Source organism: Exophiala aquamarina (assembly GCF_000709125.1).
Source record: "Exophiala aquamarina CBS 119918 chromosome Unknown aczIA-supercont1.6, whole genome shotgun sequence".
In the NCBI taxonomy this organism is placed as follows: Eukaryota; Fungi; Ascomycota; class Eurotiomycetes; order Chaetothyriales; family Herpotrichiellaceae; genus Exophiala; species Exophiala aquamarina.
Genome location: NW_013550582.1, coordinates 1,363,267 through 1,384,753, shown reverse-complemented (window position 1 = coordinate 1,384,753; position 21,487 = coordinate 1,363,267). Strand labels below are relative to the sequence as shown.

Sequence of the window (21,487 nt, the reverse complement as noted above, 5' to 3'; positions counted from 1 at the left end):
GCTTTCTACACGATGGTCAACAAAGCAGCATACAATGAAGATTTGTTGGCGCTTGTGTTGCCTATGAGGCGCTCGATTCTGAGGCTTCTGATGCTTCCGCTACTAAATGCGCTGACGTCTGCGAAGCAGCAGAAACTTAAGACATAACTGGCGCTCTTTTAAGTTTGTCTGTGACTGGTACCGGTGTACCTGATACCGTTAGAACTCAAGTTAGTCGGACGGCACCAAACGGGAACTCCTCTCACTTACCTTACCTGTCCCGCCAGCAACACCACCGGCTACTGCTCTACTCCCCCAAAACAGGGCACCATCGATGATGACATAGCCTCCGTGCTGGATGGCACTCCCTCCGACACCAACTGCTCCTAAGATAAAACTTCCTGCGACGCCAGTGGCAGCACCTTCAGGACCACCGGCCGCAGCGATCGCCCAGATCATGGTAGTCATAGGCTACGCTTTGCAGGAGCAGGTTCAAGAAAAACACAGCTGTGAGGTTCTATTCTAGTGTTCTACAGCACTATACGAGAGTATACCGCCTCAGGTCATGTTCAACTGTGACAATGAATGCTTCTATCCTGCTTGCAGTCTTCAAATCTGTTTGTCTCTTGTCTGTCAACCATTTACTGATTTCTCAAGTCACAACTTGATCTAGATTTGTGCTCTTGATCTGTCGAAGGTTTCTGAATCTTAGATGTTTCTCAACGCCGCTGTAGTATATCACTTACTATTCCGGTCCGGTATCGCCTCTACATTCTTCCTGTAGTCTTTTTACCAGCTACGGTCTCGTTCAAGGCAATATCGTACAAGAGTTTTCCTACTGGTCTCTCGGAACTGCGAGGGACAATTACTCTAATTACTTTCGTTCATTTTTCATGTTTACTTTATATAAAGAAATGGACCCTCTGTCCGACTCAGCAGAACTGAAAAGCCTCGAAAATTACTGGCACCTGGGTCAACAGAAGATTGTGGGCGCAGATGTACAAGGTCATAATGAACCCTCGCTTGATTAGGGTCTTATACAAGCATGCTATGTTATCGGACCAACACACTGGAAGTCAAATCAAGTCAACTGGCATAAATAGAAAATCCTCAGCAACGAGAGTCTTGTGGCTGCTGATCAACATTGGTATGTATGTCCTTCTCAATCGGTTGGAAATCATCGGACTCCCTGGGTCCCTAAGCATCAGAGATTCCACACCAGCCAAGTCGGTCCTCCTTCGACGTCTACTTCTATCAAGTATTTATCATCCAACACACACCTAATCTTGACGAGGGAGATTGTGATACGGGTTTGGGTCACCATGAATACGATTTTGACCCCAACAACACTGCTTGACAGCATCCATACCGCACTATCCATGCTCTTCACTTACATTCTGCGCACTTATGTACCAGACAACTGGGCAGAACTGTTCGGAATTCCGGAAGCATTTGCCCTTGACCCGTTTTGGACAATAGTGATTATACAGACCTACGGTTTCTCTGCGTGAATGAGGTTGCCCTGCGCTCGGACTTTTATTGCTGCAGGTCACATCTCCAAGTCAACCTTCAGACATTGACGATGTCGTGAAGCGGAGAAAAGCAATGCACCGAGACTCCTGCGGGCTGCATTAGCACATCTTGTGGGCTATCTCTGGGTTACGAGCCTTTTTGTTCGAACAGTTCCGAAGTTCTTTTACCAAAGAGTCTATTGTATAGCTAATCGATCAATAGTCGGGGATGAGGGAGGATCAATTTGACGTTTTACCGATCACGCAGTCGCTTACACGAAAAGACAAGGCATCATTGTGCATACCGAGACCATTACTCCTGTCACCAACGCCTCACTCGCTTCTTCCTAAGAGGAGGAGGAGGAGGGTTGGGAGCTGCTCATGTGGGAGCAAGCCGACAGACAGTTTTGGGAGAAGGGTGGTGAGGAGCAGGGTGTGGTGTGGCCTTACCCTATCCCAACGCAAGGGTCTACTTCCCCTCGGCTTCAGCCTTGCAATCAGCGCGAGACTTCACTTTCACCCACGAAAGCACACGAAGTATAAACATCCTCGCCAAAATTACTGGAGATGTTGCGTGGCGTAAGATCTTCTAGAAACGATTACACTTGAAATCCACGCGATATCCTTCCTAAGCCCGACCTAAGTTGAACGGCATATTTTGGAGACTACATGTCGGTGCTACACGTGACTTCTGCGTCAGCGACTTTGTGGTTAGCTGAAGTTCAGCACAGGGCAGCATCATCCTCGTCCCGAAAAGAAGATGGGCACTTACACCAACCCATTTTGGTTCAAAGTACGCGTAACTACAGTAATAATCGGCTCAATTTTACATGGGATCTCAGGGACGCCCCTAATTCCAAACTCATGGAGCGTCCTTCATCCTGCGCTCGCTCCAGAGTCCTAGTCTCCAAACTAGCTTGCTTGCTCTGTTGTTCCTTCACTTTGGGAGAGGTATCATTGCTCTCAAATAGCAATAATCTCACTGGATGGCCATTAATTTTGAGCGAGCTGGAAAATAATTGAAACCTGATTGAAGCTGGCCCTGTAGCGGTGTGCAGAAGGCTTCGCCATGTTCGCTACTTCTTCATATCCTTTGACCATGATGTTCTCGCTGCTACTAGCTCCCATACTTGCAAATATTCTGAAGCAGCTCTTCTTTCGAGATCCTCATCGTCCTCCCGTGGTATGGCACTGGATTCCGAAAGTTGGTAGCACGGTCGAATATGGGCAAGACCCCTATAAGTTTTTCTTCAAATGCCAGGAGAAGGTAAGACCCATTTTCATGGGAACTCCGCTTGATCTTGCATAGGTTGCGATGCTGCTGGGACAATCTTCAAGCAATCTCTTGCTAAGCTCGATCTCCTAGTACGGCGATGTCTTCACCTTCGGGCTCCTTGGGATGCAGGTGACAGTCTTTCTCGGTACCAAAGGAAATAATTTCATCCTCAACGGCAAGCTCAAGGACTTGAACGCCGAGGTAAGGACTTCCAGCGCTGCTTTAATCAAACAAAGGCACTGATTGAGGACCAGGAAGTATACGGTCCTTTAACAATACCTATCTTCGGCCGCGGTGTTGTCTACGATGTAGACAATGCCCGTTTTATGGATCAAAAGAGAGTAAGCCCTAAACGTATATCCGTGTCACTATATGCGGCTTCCGATTCTCGAATTGGTTGGACTTACATCGTTTTCTTGACAGTTATTGAAGGAAGGGTTCTCAAGCCAGAGCCTACGAGCCTATGTTCCCCAATTTGTCAATGAGGTCGAACAGTATGTTGGCACCAATGTTGCCTTTCGTGGAGAAAATGGTGTCTGTGATATATCCTCCGTACTCTCGGAGATTTCCCTGTACGCTGCGGCCGGCTCTTTACAAGGTAAAGAGGTCCGCGATTCATTTGACGCGACGTTTGCCACCCACTACCGCCATCTCGACGACGGGTTTGCTCCGATCAATTTCATGTTTCCATGGCTTCCAATTCCTGTGAATCGACGACGTGATCGTGCTCAAAGGAAAATGTCGAATTTGTATCTGGATATTATCAAAGAAAGACGTTCTCGTGGGAACCAAGATGGCAGTCATGACATGCTCTGGGCCCTTCTCGGCGCAACGTACAAAAACGGTGACCGGATATCGGATGAAGAGATGGCGAACCTTATGATTGCGCTCCTCATGGGTGGGCAACACAACACTGCAGCGTCCGGTACCTGGATCATGTTAGAGTTGGCCCACCGACCCCATCTTGTCGAGGAGCTCTACAGGGAGCAGAATGAAGTCCTCGGTGGGCAGAGTCCCAGCTATGAGTCTCTGCAAAAGCTCACGCTTCATAACAACGTCATAAGGGAGACTCTCCGCCTCCATAGCCCGATCCATTCGGTTATGCGCAAGGTGAAACAACCGATGCATATTCCAGACACAGATTTTGTTGTTCCAACTGGCCACATCCTTCTTGCTGCGCCGGGTCTTCCGGCCAGGACTGAAGAATATTTTCCTGACCCGATGAACTGGGATCCCCACCGGTGGGACAGACCAACCACCATTCAGCAAATTGAGACCCCAGATGGCGACACGATTGACTATGGCTATGGAGATGTTTCTTCCAAGGCAGCCTATAGTCCCTATCTTCCCTTCGGAGCTGGTCGGCATAGATGCGTTGGTGAGATTTTTGCATATTCGCAACTTGGAGCAATTCTTGTCACATTAGTAAGACTTCTACAGTGGGAACAGGTGGACCCTGAAGCAGCCGTTCCGGCGACAGACTACTCAGTAAGTCCCTTCGTTGCACTGGTGGTTTCATGGGCAATGCCCGATATGTTGCTGATTGCCAATAATCTTAGTCCATGTTCTCTCGACCAATGCACCCAGCAACCATCAAATGGAGACGACGCGGCTAGCTTTGAACCATTGAGACTAGTTTGGGACGAACAATCAATTGCAAAAGGAACCCACTTATATCACCGAGAAAATCTTCGTCCCATTCCTCGGAAGCAGGTAGTTGGCCTGCGAAAATACTCTCTTGTGGTCTTGTGGGTTTTGAGTGTGCCGACGTATGGATTGTGGTCCCCTAAAAAGCCCGGTTAAGCTCGATCCGTGAGGATCAACTGGTGTGAGAGCCCAAACTGCAGTTTGCTGAACAAATTTTCCCCAGCCCATAGGTTGTGGAGATTTCTGCATACACTCCGAGCATGCCTCCGTAATTAGTGGTACGTGTTAGACACGAGGTACCCAATTGATCGCACGTTGTCATATAAAATTGAAGCAGAAGCATAAATACGCTGCGCGGCACGCACAACACCAAGGGTTTTACGTCCTGTTTATGTTTCAGACTGCATGCCTCAAGATTAATTGGCCTCGGTATCCGGCTGGTGCGGCTCCCGGAAGCAATTACCCCAGCTGGTTAGTTGATAAGGGGACTATCTAGGCCATCTCCAATGCCAGCGACGCCGCTGGGGTTTAATCACATCAGTAGTAATTACGGCTGGCTGACAAGCTGAACCCGAATAGGCAGTCATGCTGAGGTTAAACACCTGAGTCAGCACGCCCAAGCCGTGGAGCTCAGGTGGATGGCGTGAGTAAGGGTTCGCTTATTCACTACTAAGCCAATGCCAACAGCGCCCACCAAGTCTCCCAGTCATACTCGGAGTTCTTGGCCTCCTGTCCAACGCAGAGTTTGTTCATCTTCTGAAAGACATCATGTACTCTTCGCGGCAGGTTCTTCTTGGCTTCAAGACTTCACATGGCCATTGAACCTCCATGAACACATTTTCAGGAAACAAAGTTGACCTTCAATCTACACGGGACGGATTTCCCTGCTTAGCCAGTCTCGGTGACACTGTCCTGGGATGATGGAAGCGTTGAACAGGACATTGGCAGGCACTGAAAATGAAATTCAGAATTCATATTCGTGAGCAGTTATGCTTGCTCATTGCACTCACGAACGTTGTGGCGTTGACTATCTTGACTGTGTCTGTTTGGTTCCAAACTGTGCGGTACATGAAAGATGCAAGAAGAGAGACACTCACTGTTACCGCCAATTTAAAGGCCTCCCAGATTGCTCAGGCTACATCTCTCTTCCGAGATTCAGTTAGGTCCATCTCGACAAGGGAGAATCTGCAATCATACGTTGGACAATTTAATCATGGAAATCAATCAGCCGCGCTCGTCGAGATGATGGAGGTCAGTAGATCGGATGCAGTCTTCAGGGTGGCTTGAGGGCGCTGCTAACAAGGAAAAAGAGTAATCTCAATAATGCACTTTCTGGCGGGGCTGATGACACTATATTCCTACAAGCTGCAGTATATCCACATAATATCAACCTGGATCAAGGCAAGCAAGTAATTGCCCAGGTGACCAGAAGCAGCGTGCTCGGGCAAATTCTACTACCATACACGTACGCGAATGGTACTTTAGCATACCTTGGTGATGACGAAGTTGGATACCCACCCAACCTGTTTCCCAATTTCACATTCGGCGAGCAACTATCGAACCAAACTCACGTTCTTTACGACAACAAGACACTAACTGCCAATTCAACCTTGTTGCTGGGACCGCTTTTTCTACAGCAAAATCTTTCTTTAATTTCAATGACACTGGCTATAAATAGTGAGTGCCCCGAACTCCTCAACCCTTGGACTGTTCCCCCGGCTTCAATTATTCGAGCTGCGTGTGTGCAAGCTACCTCTCATTGCCCGCAGAACGGTGCTGATTCAATATATAGACAACACAAGTCGCAGGTATGGACAGTGCTCGGGTTGGACACCTTATTTGGGACTAACGGATATTAAACAGCGACATCGTTGGCTGGCTGACCGTCGTACTCGATGCTAGAGTGCTATATAATGTTATCACTTCCAGAGTCGGCCTTGGACGCACCGGGGAAGTGGTCATCATTGGCCCTCATGAACCCGACAACTTATTTGCTGATCAGGTTGATGGCCGTTCGGAATCGGAGAATGCTGAAGTACCACTCCAGTTTGTTTTGCCGCCAACCAGTGATCGCCACCCATCACGAGCAGAAAATCCATATTTGCCATTTCCCATGGGTGACTACCCTGCGGTACTCAAGGCTTGGTCCACAAAAAATGGCGAGCTTAACAATGCAGGGTCATTAATGTCAACGCACAATGAGGAAGATCGACATATATCAGTCGGATATGCTAGAATCCCAACTGATGTTGTTGATTGGGTCGTGGTATTAGGCCAGGCTTATGGTGAAGTTGTGTACCCTATCAACAAGCTCCGCAACACGTTCCTCATCTGCATCTTCAGCGTTGTGGGTGCCATAATCCTCATCTGTTTGTAAGTTGCATCAGACCACACTTGTCAGATCTTGCCAAGCTGAAAATAATGACTAGTCCTCTTGCTCATTATGCTGTCAAGCCGATTCGAGCACTTAAGAGTGCGACGGAGAATTCTATTACCACATACGAGACATACGTTCCTTCAGAGAAGTCCGAGACGGATACTCAAAATAGCACGCTCGATGGCGCACTGCTGAAAGAAAAAGACTTTTCTTCGGGTGTGCGCAAGAAGGGATGCAAGACTAAATCTCGTCCACGACAGATTCGATCATTTCAGATTCCGCAGAAAGTGGCAGCTAGACGACATATCATCAACGATGAACTTACCGACCTTACATCTACCTTCAATGATATGGCTGATGAACTGTCCATCCAATACACCAAGCTTGAAGAGCGTGTGAAGACGAGAACAGCTGAGCTTGAACAGAGTCGAAATGCTGCGCGGTCTGCCAACGAGGCAAAGACGCTGTTCATCGCCAACGTGTCTCACGAACTCCGTACTCCGCTGAATGGTATCATTGGCATGTGTGCTGTGGCGATGCAGGAGAAGGACGTCAAGCGAGTACGACAGTCTCTGAAGATCATTTACAAATCTTCCGACCTCCTCCTGCACCTACTCAATGACCTGTTGACATTTAGTCGAAGTTCATATGGGCAGCGACTTGCCATAGAAGAAGGCACCTTCCGCCTCGTGGACATAGGTTCACAAATTGTGTCGATTTTCGAGAAACAGGCTCGCGATGCTAATATTTCTCTGAGGGTGGTGTTCATTGGCATAGACTCGCCCCAATCGCGAAATCCCGACGACGACCCTCCTCTGGAGGATGCTATTGTGGCGCGGCAGAACTTGAGCGACAACCTACCAAGAGTCAATACCAATGTCCTTGCAACGGGCCCCGCAGACACCGGCCCGCTTCGTGAGATCGGACTTAAGGGCGATAAGAATCGGATTCTGCAAATCTTGATGAGTAAGTCTTTGTGCCTTTGGTTTGCAACTGTCTTAGTTGTGATGAGATCCACGCTTCCTCCTCAAGACTTTGTCTCTACCTCATTTTGTGAGACGGGAAATCATGCTGACCCTTCCAAGACCTTGTCAGCAATTCTCTCAAATTCACACCAGCCAGAGGTACAGTTGAGGTTCGGATTTTATATCGAAGGCTAGTGCATGCTAGTGCCATGCCTGAAGTCTCGTATTCAAATCGACCTGACTCTCATACGGAAGGCCGCAAAATGAGGGAAGCTGTCAATGGGGCAGGACCTCATGAATCATCACAGATTGGTCTAGTATTTGATTTCGAAGTCGAAGACACTGGACCAGGCATCCCTGAGCATCTGCAGCAAGAGATATTCAAGCCTTTCGTCCAAGGTGATCTGGCTCTGAGTCGAAAACATGGTGGGACAGGGCTTGGTTTAGCCATATGCTCTCAATTGGCAGAGATGATGGGTGGTTCCATCGTGGTGAAGAGCACTGTTGATATTGGGAGCACATTTACACTATCAATACCTCTTCGCTACACCAAAGAGTCTGTGCCATCGATATCTGGCTCACTTGCTCAGCCGCCCTCGACCAAAGCCGCAAGCGTAGCAAGCAGCGTTCAATTTGACACATTTAGCAGTCGATCACGACATCCTCGTGATGTACGCTCCACACGCTCAGAGAAAGCGTCCGTTTATTCTCAGGATAGAGATTCAGCCCTTGATGCACCAAGACTCGTTGGTTTCTCACAGCCTTACCTTGTAGACGAAAATATCAATGCAGAAACAGCTGATAAGGCCCCGGAACTGATGGAGAAGCGCCATTATGAGTACAGAAGAGGAAACGGATCGCCTCTGGTACCCATTCAATCCGTCGCATCACCACTAGAGACGATGGACGGGCCTAATTTCGGGGCAAGTGCACCAGCACTGGACAGTCCACAGGAGGCGAAGGAGCCTCGCTCAAGTCCTCGCCCTCTTATGTCGCAGAAGCCAAGTTACTCCAGAGTTCTCGTCGCAGAAGACAACAGTGTCAATCAGCAAGTTATCCTTCGGTTGCTCGAACTTGAAAAGGTCAACAACGTGACGATTGCCGAGAATGGTGAGGACGCTTTGAACAGAGTTCGCAATACACTTTCACCAACAGCAGACGATGGCGGTGACACGCAACCTTTTTCGCTGATATTTATGGACAGTAAGCCCTCCAAACCAAGCAAAGTTTCCATCTGCTGCAAATTTGCTAACCAAGTCTCCAGTTCAAATGCCCAAGATGGACGGCATTGAATCCACGCGGCAGATTAGAGACCTCGGGTTCAAATCACCGATAGTGGCACTGACGGCTTTTGACCACGAAACCAATCGAGATGCGTGCTTCGAAGCGGGTATGAACGGTAAGTCCTCCTTTTCTAAGCCACCGAGATACAGTGGCGCGACAAGGTTTCCACCGTGCACAATGCCGACGACGAGATGAACTTGAAACTAACCATCATCACAGAATTCCTACCCAAACCCATCAGGAGAACGGCATTGAAGAAAATCCTTGAGCAATTCCAGCCTTCTGATCCAGGAGATAAGAGCCACAGTTAGACATGTTGGTACGCCAAGCGCTGAGGAAGACCGTGAGGGACGGATCAAAATGTATCATAGTGGTCATTGGACTACAAAGAGTGGAATCACTGTAGATATCCCACGATTGATTTCATGTGAGAATAAGCAAGGTTTCGAGCACCAAAGGGTGGCGAAGCACGAGCATGATTGATGGATTTTTGGAGGACAAAGTCTACATTTCCGGAGTTGAACATGAAGATCGTGTGGTATTCAGAATGCATTTCCTGGTGTTCACAATGGACATACACTCCAACAGTTATGGGTCTTGGGCAGGCAGTCGGTTGACTATTCATGTGAGGGGACTGTGACGAAGGGACGTTGGAAAAGCCATGGTAGACCCAGCGAAAATAAAAGCAAAATTTTGGCCATCTAGACGCGACTCTTGGATTCTACACTCTGAAGAAGATCATACATGCATGTCGCCAAACTCACTTAAAGTTGCCATTATTTTGTTGCTTCGCTTACCCAAACAGGCACTCCTCGTCCTTCTTTGGTTTCGTGCCGCGTTTCCAGGTCGTACTTCAGACAGGGGATATACTGCAGTTCGCATTAAAGGTTGATCAAATAACGTTCTTCAACTCCTGTCCGGCGAGAAGTCTCCTCAGATTATACGCAATGAGCGCTTCCGCATCTTGAGGCCTTCCACCGGCAGCGTGCGGCGAGACCACCAGATTTGGTGCCTTCCACAACGAGCTGCCCTCCGGTAGCGGCTCCTTCTCGAACACATCGAGAGATGCGCCTCCAATCTCACCCTTCTCTAGAGCAGCGGTCAGAGCGTCCTCGTCCACGGAGGTTCCTCTTCCGACGTTGACGATCCACGCGTGCTTCGGCAGGAGCTTCAGGCGCTCCGCGTTAAGAGCGTGGTGCGTGCTTTCCGAGCCAGGCAGGATCATGACCAGAGCGTCCGTTTTAGGGAGCAGCTCGGGCAGTTTGTCTTCGCTGTAAACCTCAATACCATTCCTCACGCCAGCGTGGCGGGCAACGCCGCGAACTGTGGCTCCTAGTGCGGTCAACCATGGTGTGAGTTTCTTGGCGATGTTCCCGAATCCCCAGATGAGGATGTTGGCGTCGCGGAGAGTGGTGAACGCTCCTGCTGGTCGATCGGGCTGAGGGCCTCCCAAGTGTCCTGGCCATTTACCCTGGAGTTGATAGTCGCGCATCTCGTAGAATCGGCGAGCACTGTTGAGCAGCATGCCGAGAGCGTGCTCAGCCACAGTATGGTCGTGTAGGCCGGAGCCAGTGGTGACGATGATGCTGGAGTCGAAACCCGCGCTAAGGACGTCGTTAGGTCCAGCGGCAAGTGACTGGATCCAACGGAGCTTCTTGAGGCGTTTTGATGCATCTTTCAGGTTATCAGGCGTGTTAGACCATGTTACCAAGAATTCTGCATCTGTGTCCTCGTCCGCAAAAGGACTCTTGCCATCATATGGCTTCAGCTCAACCGAATACCCTTCAAGGCTCTTGATGTCGAGCTTCAAGGTTGTGGGATATAGTAGCTTTGGCATTTCGAAAGATATTGTTATATTCTGTGCGTGGGTTTGGAGATTTTCGTCGCTTGTGCTTTGTCAAAAAGAACTGGCTTGGAACGAAGTTGTAAATGAGATCTGATGCACTACGAAGCTCGTAAATGCTTTTATTCACTCGAGAAGGGAACAGCATCAAATAACGACGGTCCAACCCCCAATAAGTCCATGGTGGGCAAATGTGCAATAACCGAAGCACATCGGGAGATACTCCGATGCGCCCATCGACAAGCTTGACGTGGAGTTCTGGGGCCGCAATGGAGGGGTTTGGTTGAGCCAGCACGGATCAATTGCCGGAGAAAACCCCCACTTTCCTTGTAACGACTTGAAAACCATAATGTGGGGGCGGTGAGTGTTCAGTGTTCGCACGCTCAATATCGGAAGTTTGCAAGTCATTGCTTGCCAAAGCATTCAATACTCAGGAGAAAACACTGAAGCTTAAGTCCCGCGAATCATTGTGCGGCCGCCTTGTTCTCGCCACGTTGACAACTTGGTGATGTATTAATTGTCCAAAGTTTCTTTGATTGATTATGTCACGTGCGAGGAAATCCTTCCACCTATGGCACGTGACATGCCTACGTTAGTCTGCTTCGGGACTGGCGCAGATCCCGTTAATGATGAGCTTGGCAACATAAATGTGGCCTCAGAACCAATATCACTCGTACTTTCCATGACTTTCTGTATAGATTAGGATACGGTTGCTTTCTTGGTCCACGATACCTCGCTGAATCGGGCGAACCTACACCCTTGCCGCTCCCACGGCGGATAAGGCTTGCAATGGCAAGCATGATCGGACTGAACTTTTCCCTTTCCTATGTCGAAAACCTTTTCGTGATATACAGTTCCAGCTCTAACCGGGGAAATCCCGAAATGAAGCCGTTTTCCAGCTTTCACTATCAGCAAATCAGTCATTGCAAACTGGCCGAGCCGAACTTGTGCGGGGCAAGTCGATGTGGGACCGAGACTCGACATTGTTGCGCCCAGCCTATATGAGAACTTGCCATCAAACACTCGATTCCCTTATCTCTCAATTGATGGCCCCTGATCTAGCGGAGTGTTCAGGAGCCGGTTCGGTACTTTGATTTACTCAGTGGAGACCAGAGTTGGCACAACCCGAAGTAAAGCAACAACATGCTCAAAGTAGAAAGGAATGACAGGAGCAGGGATTTTCTCCCAAGGACCGTTTTCAATCTCATCGTAGTTGCAACTTGAATTCAATGTGTAAGAAATAGGCTCTAACATCCATCATTTCGTTACCAGGAACTGCACTTTGTGCGCCTCCTTGAGTTGCACAGAGAATGATGTCGGAGCTGCAAGCACGTTGTTCGTTCACCCGGCAACCTCCACAAAGTGTATGGTCGTGTTACATGGAAATTAACTAGCGACTTGCAGAAGGAGTCTTGGCATTCTTTCCAAAGAGCACTTCTTCTCCAAGCATTCCATCTGAGACTGTCATTTATTCCCCTGATCTGAGTGGGACACCGCTTCAGAAAGAGTAGAGATGAACACACCCAAAAAAGGTTCATGTGAGCCTAATAAGATCACGAAGGACCGAAGTTCAGTTTTGACCAGATGGCAATCCGCGCCAAACGCACAGAGACGAAGCTTAGCAGCAATTCCTGGAGCGGAGAGGTAGGTGCTGCCCTCTAGTACCAAGAAGAGAGATGAGTCGCAATGTCAATTGCACTCCGAGGGTTTGGTGCATGGAGTAACGCGGGACCTCTCTGGCTACGTCTTCTCTGCAATTTGCCAGCTCTAGCGCGAGGATCTCTGGCATCGTATTTTCCCGCAAAGGACATGAATATCTCATTGCCAGAAATCGAGACCGATACGAATAGATTGTTTTCCATCCGGATACACCGTACGAGAGGAAGACACGGGACACTAAATAGAGGCTTAATTGTCAATTTGAATTTGATCGTGGTGGAGTTGTACAGCTGCCACTGGGCGAAAATTGAGGTGGACTTGACAGCTGGGACCCAGCGCCAGGTTGTTGAACCTTGAGGTTACGGACGATTTTTATCTTGATTGCTCGACAGCTATGGGAGCTCACCTGCCACAGGCCCGGGGGATGAGGAATCCATGTAAGGCACTCTATGAGGAGCACTTGTTCTCTGTTGTGTCAGCTGAAAAGCCGATATTCCTGCAGATTTGCACACCAGGACAAATTCGATGGCCTGAGCCGCTGCAGTGAAACTCCAGCCAGCCAATGTGCAGGGTCACAGATGCACCTGTAGCCAGGTCTCATGTGAGGCAATGGTTCCTGCAGTCCAGCTTCGAAAAGTCGATGGAGGCTAGATGCAGTCGCCAGGCGGTGGGACAGAGTCCATTGATAAGATACCGAACATCAAATCCCCCAGTACAAGGCGGCCAAGCCTCGTCAAGCTCGTATTAACGAGGAGTTAAGCTTTATTATACCAACCATATTCGGCCTAAGTAGCATCTTGCCAAGCCCCTCCTTCCCTCAATTCTCCAAGCCCACCAAACAACGTCGCTCGTGCTCGCACAGCCTGAAGCTAATTAATGACCTTCCCGCCGCCCAATTTAGAATCTCGTCCTTCACTCTCGACACCTCCATCATGTTCACCACGCTCTCATGTTCTTGCTTCATGCAAACCACACCCTTCCACCAATAATTTCTTCTAAAATGTCCAGCGCACGGCTGACTCTTCGTAGCAACGGCTGTGTCGAGCTCCAGAAGGTGAGCATCCTGTTCTAGTTGACGTATGAGCCCGTCCCGATCGCCATCCTGAACTTGTTTCGTATTTAATGTCCGAAGCGGTCGCTTTCAGCTGAGCTGAGCTGAGCTGGCTTTGCATGAGCACTATATTCTGCTTTCTTCCTCCCCACTCTCGCTTCGCAAAACCGTCTTCTCTGCAGGTTTGTGAGTTTGCAACAAGCTAACACCTGCCCCTTCATCATTTGTCTCCCCAAAAGGTGGGCATGCCTCGTTCGCTGGTGCCTTTCCTTGCGGCTGTCGCCCTGGTCTCATCTTCTATCGTGTCTGCTGCACCATGGAGGAACCTTCGCACCTCTAATGCGAACCCGTGGTCCGACTGGGAGTATGAGATATGCACTCCAGATAAGGCGAGAATACGGGTCGACTTCAATAGCATGGCGCCATGGGAGCGCAAATTATATACCGACGCAGTCAAATGCTTGATGGCACAGCCGTCACAGCTTGATCCAGCGCAGTATCCCGCTGCTACCAGTCGCTACATGGATTATGCCGTCATTCATGTTGGTAGAACACAATATGTTCACCTCGATGCCTTCTTCTTGACTTGGCATCGCTATTTTCTCTGGCTATACGAGACCGACCTTCGTCACACTTGCGGCTACAGCGGCAGATTTCCCTACTGGGATTTTGCAGCCACTTCTTCTGACCCTCACAGTTTTCCCATCTTTGATGGCTCTGATTACTCCATGTCCGGAGATGGTCTCTACGTTGACAGCGGACCAATTACTCTTGGGACTGAACTTGTGATTCCACACGGCACCGGTGGTGGTTGCGTCACAACAGGGCCATTCGCCAACATGATTGCCCCATTGAAATTTATCGACCCGACTCAACTTACAACAGGTGTCCTACCGGCTGATGCGTACGCATACAATCCTATTTGTCTGATGCGCGATCTTAACGCACATGTCTCACAAACCTACACCAACAGTGCACAACTGGTCGCTGCAGCACACGCCGACAATGCCTCGCACTTCGAGCTTCTTCTTAATGGGGTCATCGGTAGTAGTAGCCTGGGAATTCACTCAGGCGCACACTTCAGCATCGGCGGCCAGATGAACAGCATCCATGTTTCGGCACAAGATCCAGTTTGGTATCCATTGCATACAATGATCGACAAAGTGTATACCAGCTGGCAGGCGAATTACCCTGATCGTGCACAACAACTTGATGGCAGTACCGGTACCGCATTGAACACTCCTCCAAGTGAGGTCGTCACTCTCGAATCGATCCTTCCTGATTGGGGCTACTTCCAGCTTAACCCGACCCAAGTGAAAACGCTGCTGAGCACGACAGGCGGTCCATTCTGCTATCAATACGACACTGTGATCGCCTAAAATCACGAAACCGAAAATTTATCATGCAACATGACGGAATGTTTAGTAACGAAATATTCCTATGAGGCTTTCTCTGCTCTGATATATGGAGGAACGGAGGCGTCATAAAGGGCCTTGAATCGATTACTTTAAGAGGCCAAAAGAAAAGCAAGGACCTATCGTAAATTTGGCTCGTCAATTGGACATATCGGTTATAGGGAGGAGTTTTGCATGCCACACAGACACAAGTAGCAAATTCTGGCAATGAAAATCTACGGAGCACTTGCTCCCAGTTTCCCCTGCTTGAATACTTTGAATAGTACGAGGTATTGCGATGCCAAAAAGTGAGGCGTACATTAGAATTAGCCCAATCGTAGATTTGAAATGGTAAGCCCTGCTGCTAGATTCTTACCGAGCCAGAGATCCAGTTTCCCTTCTTCCCCTTCTTCTGACCCCAGAGACGTGGTTGTGAGTATAAAACGAACGGAGGACCCGGGTCATCCTGACATTCGTTATCGGAATGAATATCCAGCCTACGGGTGACATCTCAGATCAGCTGTCTAGAAGGATCGAGGAGGACGAACTCGACATCCTCAGCTCACCCAGTCTCATGAGCTCTGTGTGTTTCAGAGTTCCTCTCAAATGAACATCAGCCTCCTTCCGCTGCCTGCGTCTTTGCATTCCCTGCTTAAAAATCCAGAATCCCCACACAGCGAAAGTTAAAAGCATGAGCGGGATTGTCACGGTAGCAAACGTCATCAGCCTTGGGCCCCATATCGCTCGACTTTGCCATATCTCCAGGTTCGGTTCCTGCCAATCGAAGAGTGGCATTGCAAACAGCGAGGACACGAATGTTCCAGGAAGGAAAAACATTGCCACGACTGCGAGGCACTTCATACTGGACGAGTCTCTTTGGGCGGCTAAAGCCAGGAGTCGAGAGTCTTTTGAAATCTCATGGCTGAGTACGACATCGTTCTGGGCGATGATGTGGAATAACTGGATTGTTCGGTCAATCAAATCGGAAAGATACGAGATATGATTGTAGTTAAGCAACGAGACTTACCGCCGTCAACTGCGCTTTTGTTCGTACCGCACAAACGTTCGCGTCTAGGTGATGGATGTTCGTGGTACGAACAAGTATCTCCAGATTCAACTCGAGCTGCCGTTGAACGCTGCCGTCGTGGCAACCGCTATCTCGAGTCTCAACAAGTTGCTGAGAAATGAAGGCGATCAATTGGCGAAGCACCTCCATCTTTCTGATCATTGTGGCATTTCTGGTCTCACATCCAATCATCTTTGCCGAAAGGCTCTCAAGATCACCCAAGGCGGGATTCGCACTGCGGGTCTGCCACTCGTGGTAACCGGTACGAATCTCGACCTCCCTGATCTTCTGCTTCAGAGCCTTTAGTGTTGTGTCAATCTCCCTACTTAGCAAGACAGCACTGAGAAGCCCAACTACCATTTCGTCAGAAGCTTGGTCTTGAACGAAACCGTAGTCAAGAGACTCTCGCATTGTTTGGATCTTCAACCCTTCGGCAATGCATATGGCATTCTTGGTCATCGAGCCACGTTCCCGAGACCAGCTGAGCGCAATCTTTCGACCGTTACAGAAGAAATATGACCGCGTACCACACGTGGTTTCCGGTAGACTTCCCACACCTCTGTTACACAGCGCAGCGTACTCTTGAGCCAACTCCAACTCAAAAGCTTTCGCAACTTCAGCAATAGCTGCGGGTGCCACATCGTGGACCTTATACTTCGTGACCCACACGATGCGCAGAAGACACTTGTCGTCTCGAGAACTTGCCCCATCGTTTCGAGTCTCAAGTAACCATTTAGATATGGCAGGTTGCGAGACCGTCCGATGTACGGTCCGAAGCTTCTTGGGATCAGCCTCACTTTGCCATATCTCGCTAACCTCCAATGTTTTTGTCGTTGAGGTTTGCAGCGATGCCAAGACCTTGTCCCTCTGCCCAACCTGCACAAAAAACTGATGAAGAGAACTCATGATTGTTGCATTCAGAATTTACACCTGAGTGACGAGGAGATGAGGATAACTGGGTGCAGTAATTCTTGTGACAAGGCTGTGCTTTCCTCTCGTCTGCCTCCACACCACCCCAATTAGCCTCTAGGCTAAGGCAACCCAGCCAGCATTTGTCGGATTTCGCGTAGTGACGCGCCTTCTAGGGCTGTCACTCTGCAAGGCAACCACCAGTCTCAAAAGGGCGAGAGGAACACCAGGCTGGGTGACTTGCTTATTGCGATATTTGGGCCATTTGACTTGTACAAGTCTCCCGCGAATGAGCAGCCGGCTAAGCGAATGGCAATTTACTTGATGTGAGAGATGCTGGGGCAATTTGAATAATGCTGTGCCCTACCCTTTCCCTGGAGACAGTGCGTATGGACAGACTTCACGGTCTGGCACCCTAAAGTTCCGGTCATCGATAGGGGAATTGGAATAAGAACCGAGAAACGATTGTTCTTCGACAGTGGAGACTTAGCCTGGTTTCGTGTACAGTACATGCAAGACTCATAGCAAAAGACCCGCTTGTCGACACCTGTTGCAGGCCCCATCAAAATCCTACGCTAAATCTTGCGCTAAATTGGATTGCCCAACATGAAGGAAACTTCACAGCCCGGAAGGGGAATCGGGGCAGATGGCACGTGGGGAGAGAGAGATCGAAGGCGTGACAAAACCAAGTCGAGAGCCGAGAAGCGACAGATGCAAATGGCAACACGGTGGGTAACAACTGAATTAATAAATTTCGGTCTTTGAGTGAAGATGCTGAGATCTCTCCATTAAACTCATTATCCCATAAAATATTGAAGGTAGGGCGTCTCGACTTTGAGTTAGTCCGGTAGAAGACGGCTACTGCAAACATAGGGGAGAAGCCCTCGCTTCCCCAAAGTGCAAATCTGTGAGATGGTGGATCATTGAGCCATTACATATTGAGATGATAAGTCTACTCATTGGCGAAATCTCTCTCCGTAACATTCAAGCTGGGCGCCGGGATATCAAAGACTGTGAGTTAGTCGCGCTAAAAGGCAGACACTCCAAACAGGGCGCAGGGTTTTTAATCATATCTCATCTCACTTCGCAGTTTCTCTTTCGCGATCATTGCTTTTCTCTCCTAACGGGGATTTGGGTGCTAACGGAGGACAAAAGTAGTTCTGTGGGCGGATGGAAAGTGTTTAGCTTGACTCATTGACCAAGGTAACCTGGTCAGTGACCAGCATGCCGGCAATTGAAGCTGAAGTAAGGGTCGCAAGGACACCCGAAAATAAAGCAGAAAGGGCAACGCGTGAAACGTCACCAGACCGCGAAGGTGCGATTTGAGATAGCACACCAATTTGAGTGCCAAGGGAACCAAGATTGCCGAAACCTGAAGATTGAGATCAGTATGTGATTGTGGATGTAATGTGGAAGAAAGGACTTACCGCATAGTGCATAGGTGGCAATGAGCTTGGAACGTGGGCTCATATTGATGTATTGTTCCTCTGTGGTGAGGGATAGGTAGGCAACAAACTCATTGGCAATGACCTTGACACCGATGAGTTCACCAACACGCTGCAGATCGGGTCTTGGAACGCCAAGCAGGAACGCAACTGGATAACAGATGTATCCAAGGATCAATTGGAGAGTAAGATAGGCCTCGCCATCCTTGGTGATGTTGATATATCTAAGAGTGATCGTCAGTTATGCTTCCAATTTAAGAAATACTAAACGAGACTTACCTTCCCCACCAGCCAAGGAGTCCATTGATAAGGCCGATCAACGCAATAATGCAGAGAAGTGTTGCCACAATCATACCGGCGATCTTGATACCGAGCCAAGCGCCATTGGCAAAAGCGTGGAGGGCATTGGTCGCGCGGTGTTCATCATCGTCGGGGATGACAACACGTCCGGAAGTGATGGTTTCTTCTGTCTCTGGATATCTCATCTTGGACACAGCCAATGAGGCTGGGATGGACATAATACATGAAGACACCAGGGCTTGAGGGTTGAGACCCAAGCCAATGTATGCCACCAAAACAGAGCCGGCAATGGTGGCAAACCCAGAGCACATGACTTGGTGGATTTCAGCAAGAGTCAAGTGAGCCACGAAAGGTCGAATCAACATGGCAGATTCACCCTGACCAATGAAAGGAGATGCGGCAGCAACAACGGCTTCTGCACCAGAGACTCGCAAGCTCCAGAAGAAGAAAACTGCGAACTTGCCAATGAACCACTGGATGACTCCGATATAGTACAAGACCTGGACCAGAGCCACGAAGAAGATGATGGGAGGTACCACGCCAGTCAAAAACCAGTGCAATTGAGTGACAGAGTCGGCGGTCAAGAATGCTGTACCTTGGTCGGCAAATCCGAGGAGAGAACGGGCCAAGAAAGAGATGAAGTTGAAGATATCGTATCCTGCCTTCGTTCGGAGAACGAAGACGGCAATGACGAACTGCGTCAGCATGCCACCAATAACTGTGTGCCAGCGAATCCTGCGACGGTCTCGCGAGGTGGCATAGAGGACAACGAGTAGGACTGCCAATCCAAGAAGAGAAATGGCCCGATTTCCTCGAGTGTTATCTGCGGATTCTTCGGACACAAAGGCGCCTAGAAGGATTACAGCAATGGCACCGGCTGCAGCGAGCCAGATGCGGAATTTCTCGGGAATGAAGGACACCCCTTTCACCACCGTGTTATTCCATACAAAGTGCATTGGCTTCGTGATGATCGTAATGGGTACCCAGAGGAAGATAATCCTCAGTGTGATGGCAAGGTACAGGAGGAACGGGATCAGCCATCCCAAGTCGTATCGGTGCATAACCAGACCCGCAATCCACCATCTAGAGAATATGATATTAGCAACCTGAAATCGCGTATAACTGATAGTTAGACACCCACCCAGTGAACAACAGCCAAATAAACAAGTGGACGAAGATCTTGTACTTGGAGTAATTCCTAGAGATACGATGTTTCTGTCCGTCATCTTCCGAACCACTGGACTCCAACCTAGTCGGCTCTTCCAGAGCGCCCTTTTCAGCATCCCCATGAAACTCTGATTTCTCATTGTGGGGGTCACGGAGTTGATGGTGAACATAATCTTGCGGGCCTTTGCTGTCAATATGGGGTTTGTCGTAGGTAGTGCCTTCAGAGTAGAGCACTTCATCATGTCGGCCAACGAGCGAAGCACGATTGTGGTGCAAGTGCTTATGCTGATGCTCGTGAGAGTAGTGTAGGGCGAGGTCAGGGTTCTCGTCTACGCTCTTCTGCATGGACAAGTTGTGGCCATGGTCTGGGATGTCGTGGTGAGTGTGTCGGCGCTCACCAGTTTCTCCGTGACCGTCGACTGGGTGAGACGGCTCAGTGACGACGTCCTTGGTAGGGACGTCCTTGGGGCCGATGTTGTCCTGATGTGAGGCCATGATTGTCAATGTCTCTTCTCGTGTCTATCGTCCAAATACTTAGACAACACAGTGGAGCGGAGGAAGGACAGGGCAATGAGGAGAACAGGAACAAAAGCGACGAGTGTGATCAACCATGGAGACATTGTGGAGAGGCACGAGAGGATATTACTTTATAATAATACTTGAACCCCGGCTGGTGAGCGTCCACAGGCGCAGTGGTTATCAGTGGAAAGTCGCGAAAGAGGATGGAGCTCCGAGCAAGGGCTCACCCTTGTCCATGCAGATACAGATGCCGCCTCGCCGCAGATGCAAGCAAGTATTCGCTTCACGGGAGGAGGAGCTCTTCGCGTGGAGATTCGACATTGTGTGAAACTTTTGGGAGACAGAGAGATGGATGCCCCGAGAGATTCGAATTGTGGACAAGCCATTGACGTGGAGTATGTAGTGCGATTGGGTGAGTACCCCGGCTCAGAGTTGAGCGACCGTCGATCAGCTTAACCGCGCCATGCTCCCGACCAAGTGATTGGATGGATCGACGCGGGCTTCAGAGTACAAGCAGAGAGATGTTACCAGGTCGTTTCGCTGTCGCCGCCACTGGTGTGAAGTGGGGATAAGATTTCAGTGCAACGCTGGCCGAACAAGGAAGCTGGGCAGTCCATGCCAAGATTAGGGTTAGAGATAAGCTGGACGCTCTAACCGCATCTGGCTTGTCGCCCTCCCTGACGCCGCCAAAGTCACGGGACCGAAGCTGCCCGCCCCTCGCGCTCCCCGTCGATGCAACCCAGAGATGAGGCCTTGCAGGACTAGATTGATTGCTATTGTATCTTCGCCTCGAACCTCGAATCATCGCCCTTACTTGTCCTGCAGTCGCTATCTTTCACTTTCATATCCATGTCACCTTCGGTCGCCTCCGTCGACCCCACTGTCTTTAGAGTTCTGTCTGGGCCTTCGTTCAACTGCTCCTGTGGAGTTGAACAGGGCAACTCGAGCTCACATTTTACGACTCGCAAATCGACCTCTTTGCCACTATCCAGTCAAAGACCAGTGCGCCTGCGTAACCTCGGCTCCAGCCAGGGCCCCCGTGAAACTATGGACCCCTTTTAAGTTCTTACTGAGCGGAGCACGGATATCGAAGCA

The 21,487-nt window shown here is 49.5% G+C and overlaps 6 protein-coding genes across 6 annotated transcripts; 3 read left to right on the top strand and 3 right to left on the bottom strand.

Moving 5' to 3' along the window:
* Nucleotides 1-2,559: 2,559 nt before the first annotated feature.
* On the top strand, nt 2,560-4,569 carry A1O9_07855 (cytochrome P450, family 51 (sterol 14-demethylase); the record flags this gene model as incomplete). Its single annotated transcript, XM_013403410.1, has 4 exons — nt 2,560-2,757; nt 2,857-2,967; nt 3,021-3,107; nt 3,190-4,569. The coding sequence occupies 4 exons, from the start codon at nt 2,560-2,562 to the stop codon at nt 4,567-4,569; spliced, it is 1,776 nt and encodes a 591-aa protein (XP_013258864.1).
* Nucleotides 4,570-6,526: 1,957 nt separating this feature from the next.
* Nucleotides 6,527-9,445, top strand: A1O9_07854 (uncharacterized protein; the record flags this gene model as incomplete). The annotated part of the gene is made up of 6 exons (XM_013403409.1): nt 6,527-6,786; nt 6,843-7,756; nt 7,876-8,525; nt 8,595-8,958; nt 9,020-9,154; nt 9,411-9,445. 6 exons carry the CDS (start codon nt 6,527-6,529, stop codon nt 9,443-9,445), a joined length of 2,358 nt encoding a protein of 785 aa, XP_013258863.1.
* Nucleotides 9,446-9,931: 486 nt separating this feature from the next.
* Nucleotides 9,932-10,876, bottom strand: A1O9_07853 (uncharacterized protein; the record flags this gene model as incomplete). The annotated part of the gene is made up of 1 exon (XM_013403408.1): nt 9,932-10,876. One exon carries the CDS (start codon nt 10,874-10,876, stop codon nt 9,932-9,934), a length of 945 nt encoding a protein of 314 aa, XP_013258862.1.
* A 2,961-nt stretch (nt 10,877-13,837) lies between these two features.
* On the top strand, nt 13,838-14,971 carry A1O9_07852 (uncharacterized protein; the record flags this gene model as incomplete). The annotated part of the gene is made up of 1 exon (XM_013403407.1): nt 13,838-14,971. The coding sequence occupies one exon, from the start codon at nt 13,838-13,840 to the stop codon at nt 14,969-14,971; it is 1,134 nt and encodes a 377-aa protein (XP_013258861.1).
* Nucleotides 14,972-15,502: 531 nt separating this feature from the next.
* On the bottom strand, nt 15,503-16,958 carry A1O9_07851 (uncharacterized protein; the record flags this gene model as incomplete). Its single annotated transcript, XM_013403406.1, has 2 exons — nt 15,503-15,946; nt 16,014-16,958. 2 exons carry the CDS (start codon nt 16,956-16,958, stop codon nt 15,503-15,505), a joined length of 1,389 nt encoding a protein of 462 aa, XP_013258860.1.
* Nucleotides 16,959-18,142: 1,184 nt separating this feature from the next.
* Nucleotides 18,143-20,368, bottom strand: A1O9_07850 (CNT family concentrative nucleoside transporter; the record flags this gene model as incomplete). The annotated part of the gene is made up of 4 exons (XM_013403405.1): nt 18,143-18,333; nt 18,389-18,630; nt 18,686-19,789; nt 19,848-20,368. 4 exons carry the CDS (start codon nt 20,366-20,368, stop codon nt 18,143-18,145), a joined length of 2,058 nt encoding a protein of 685 aa, XP_013258859.1.
* Nucleotides 20,369-21,487: the final 1,119 nt, after the last annotated feature.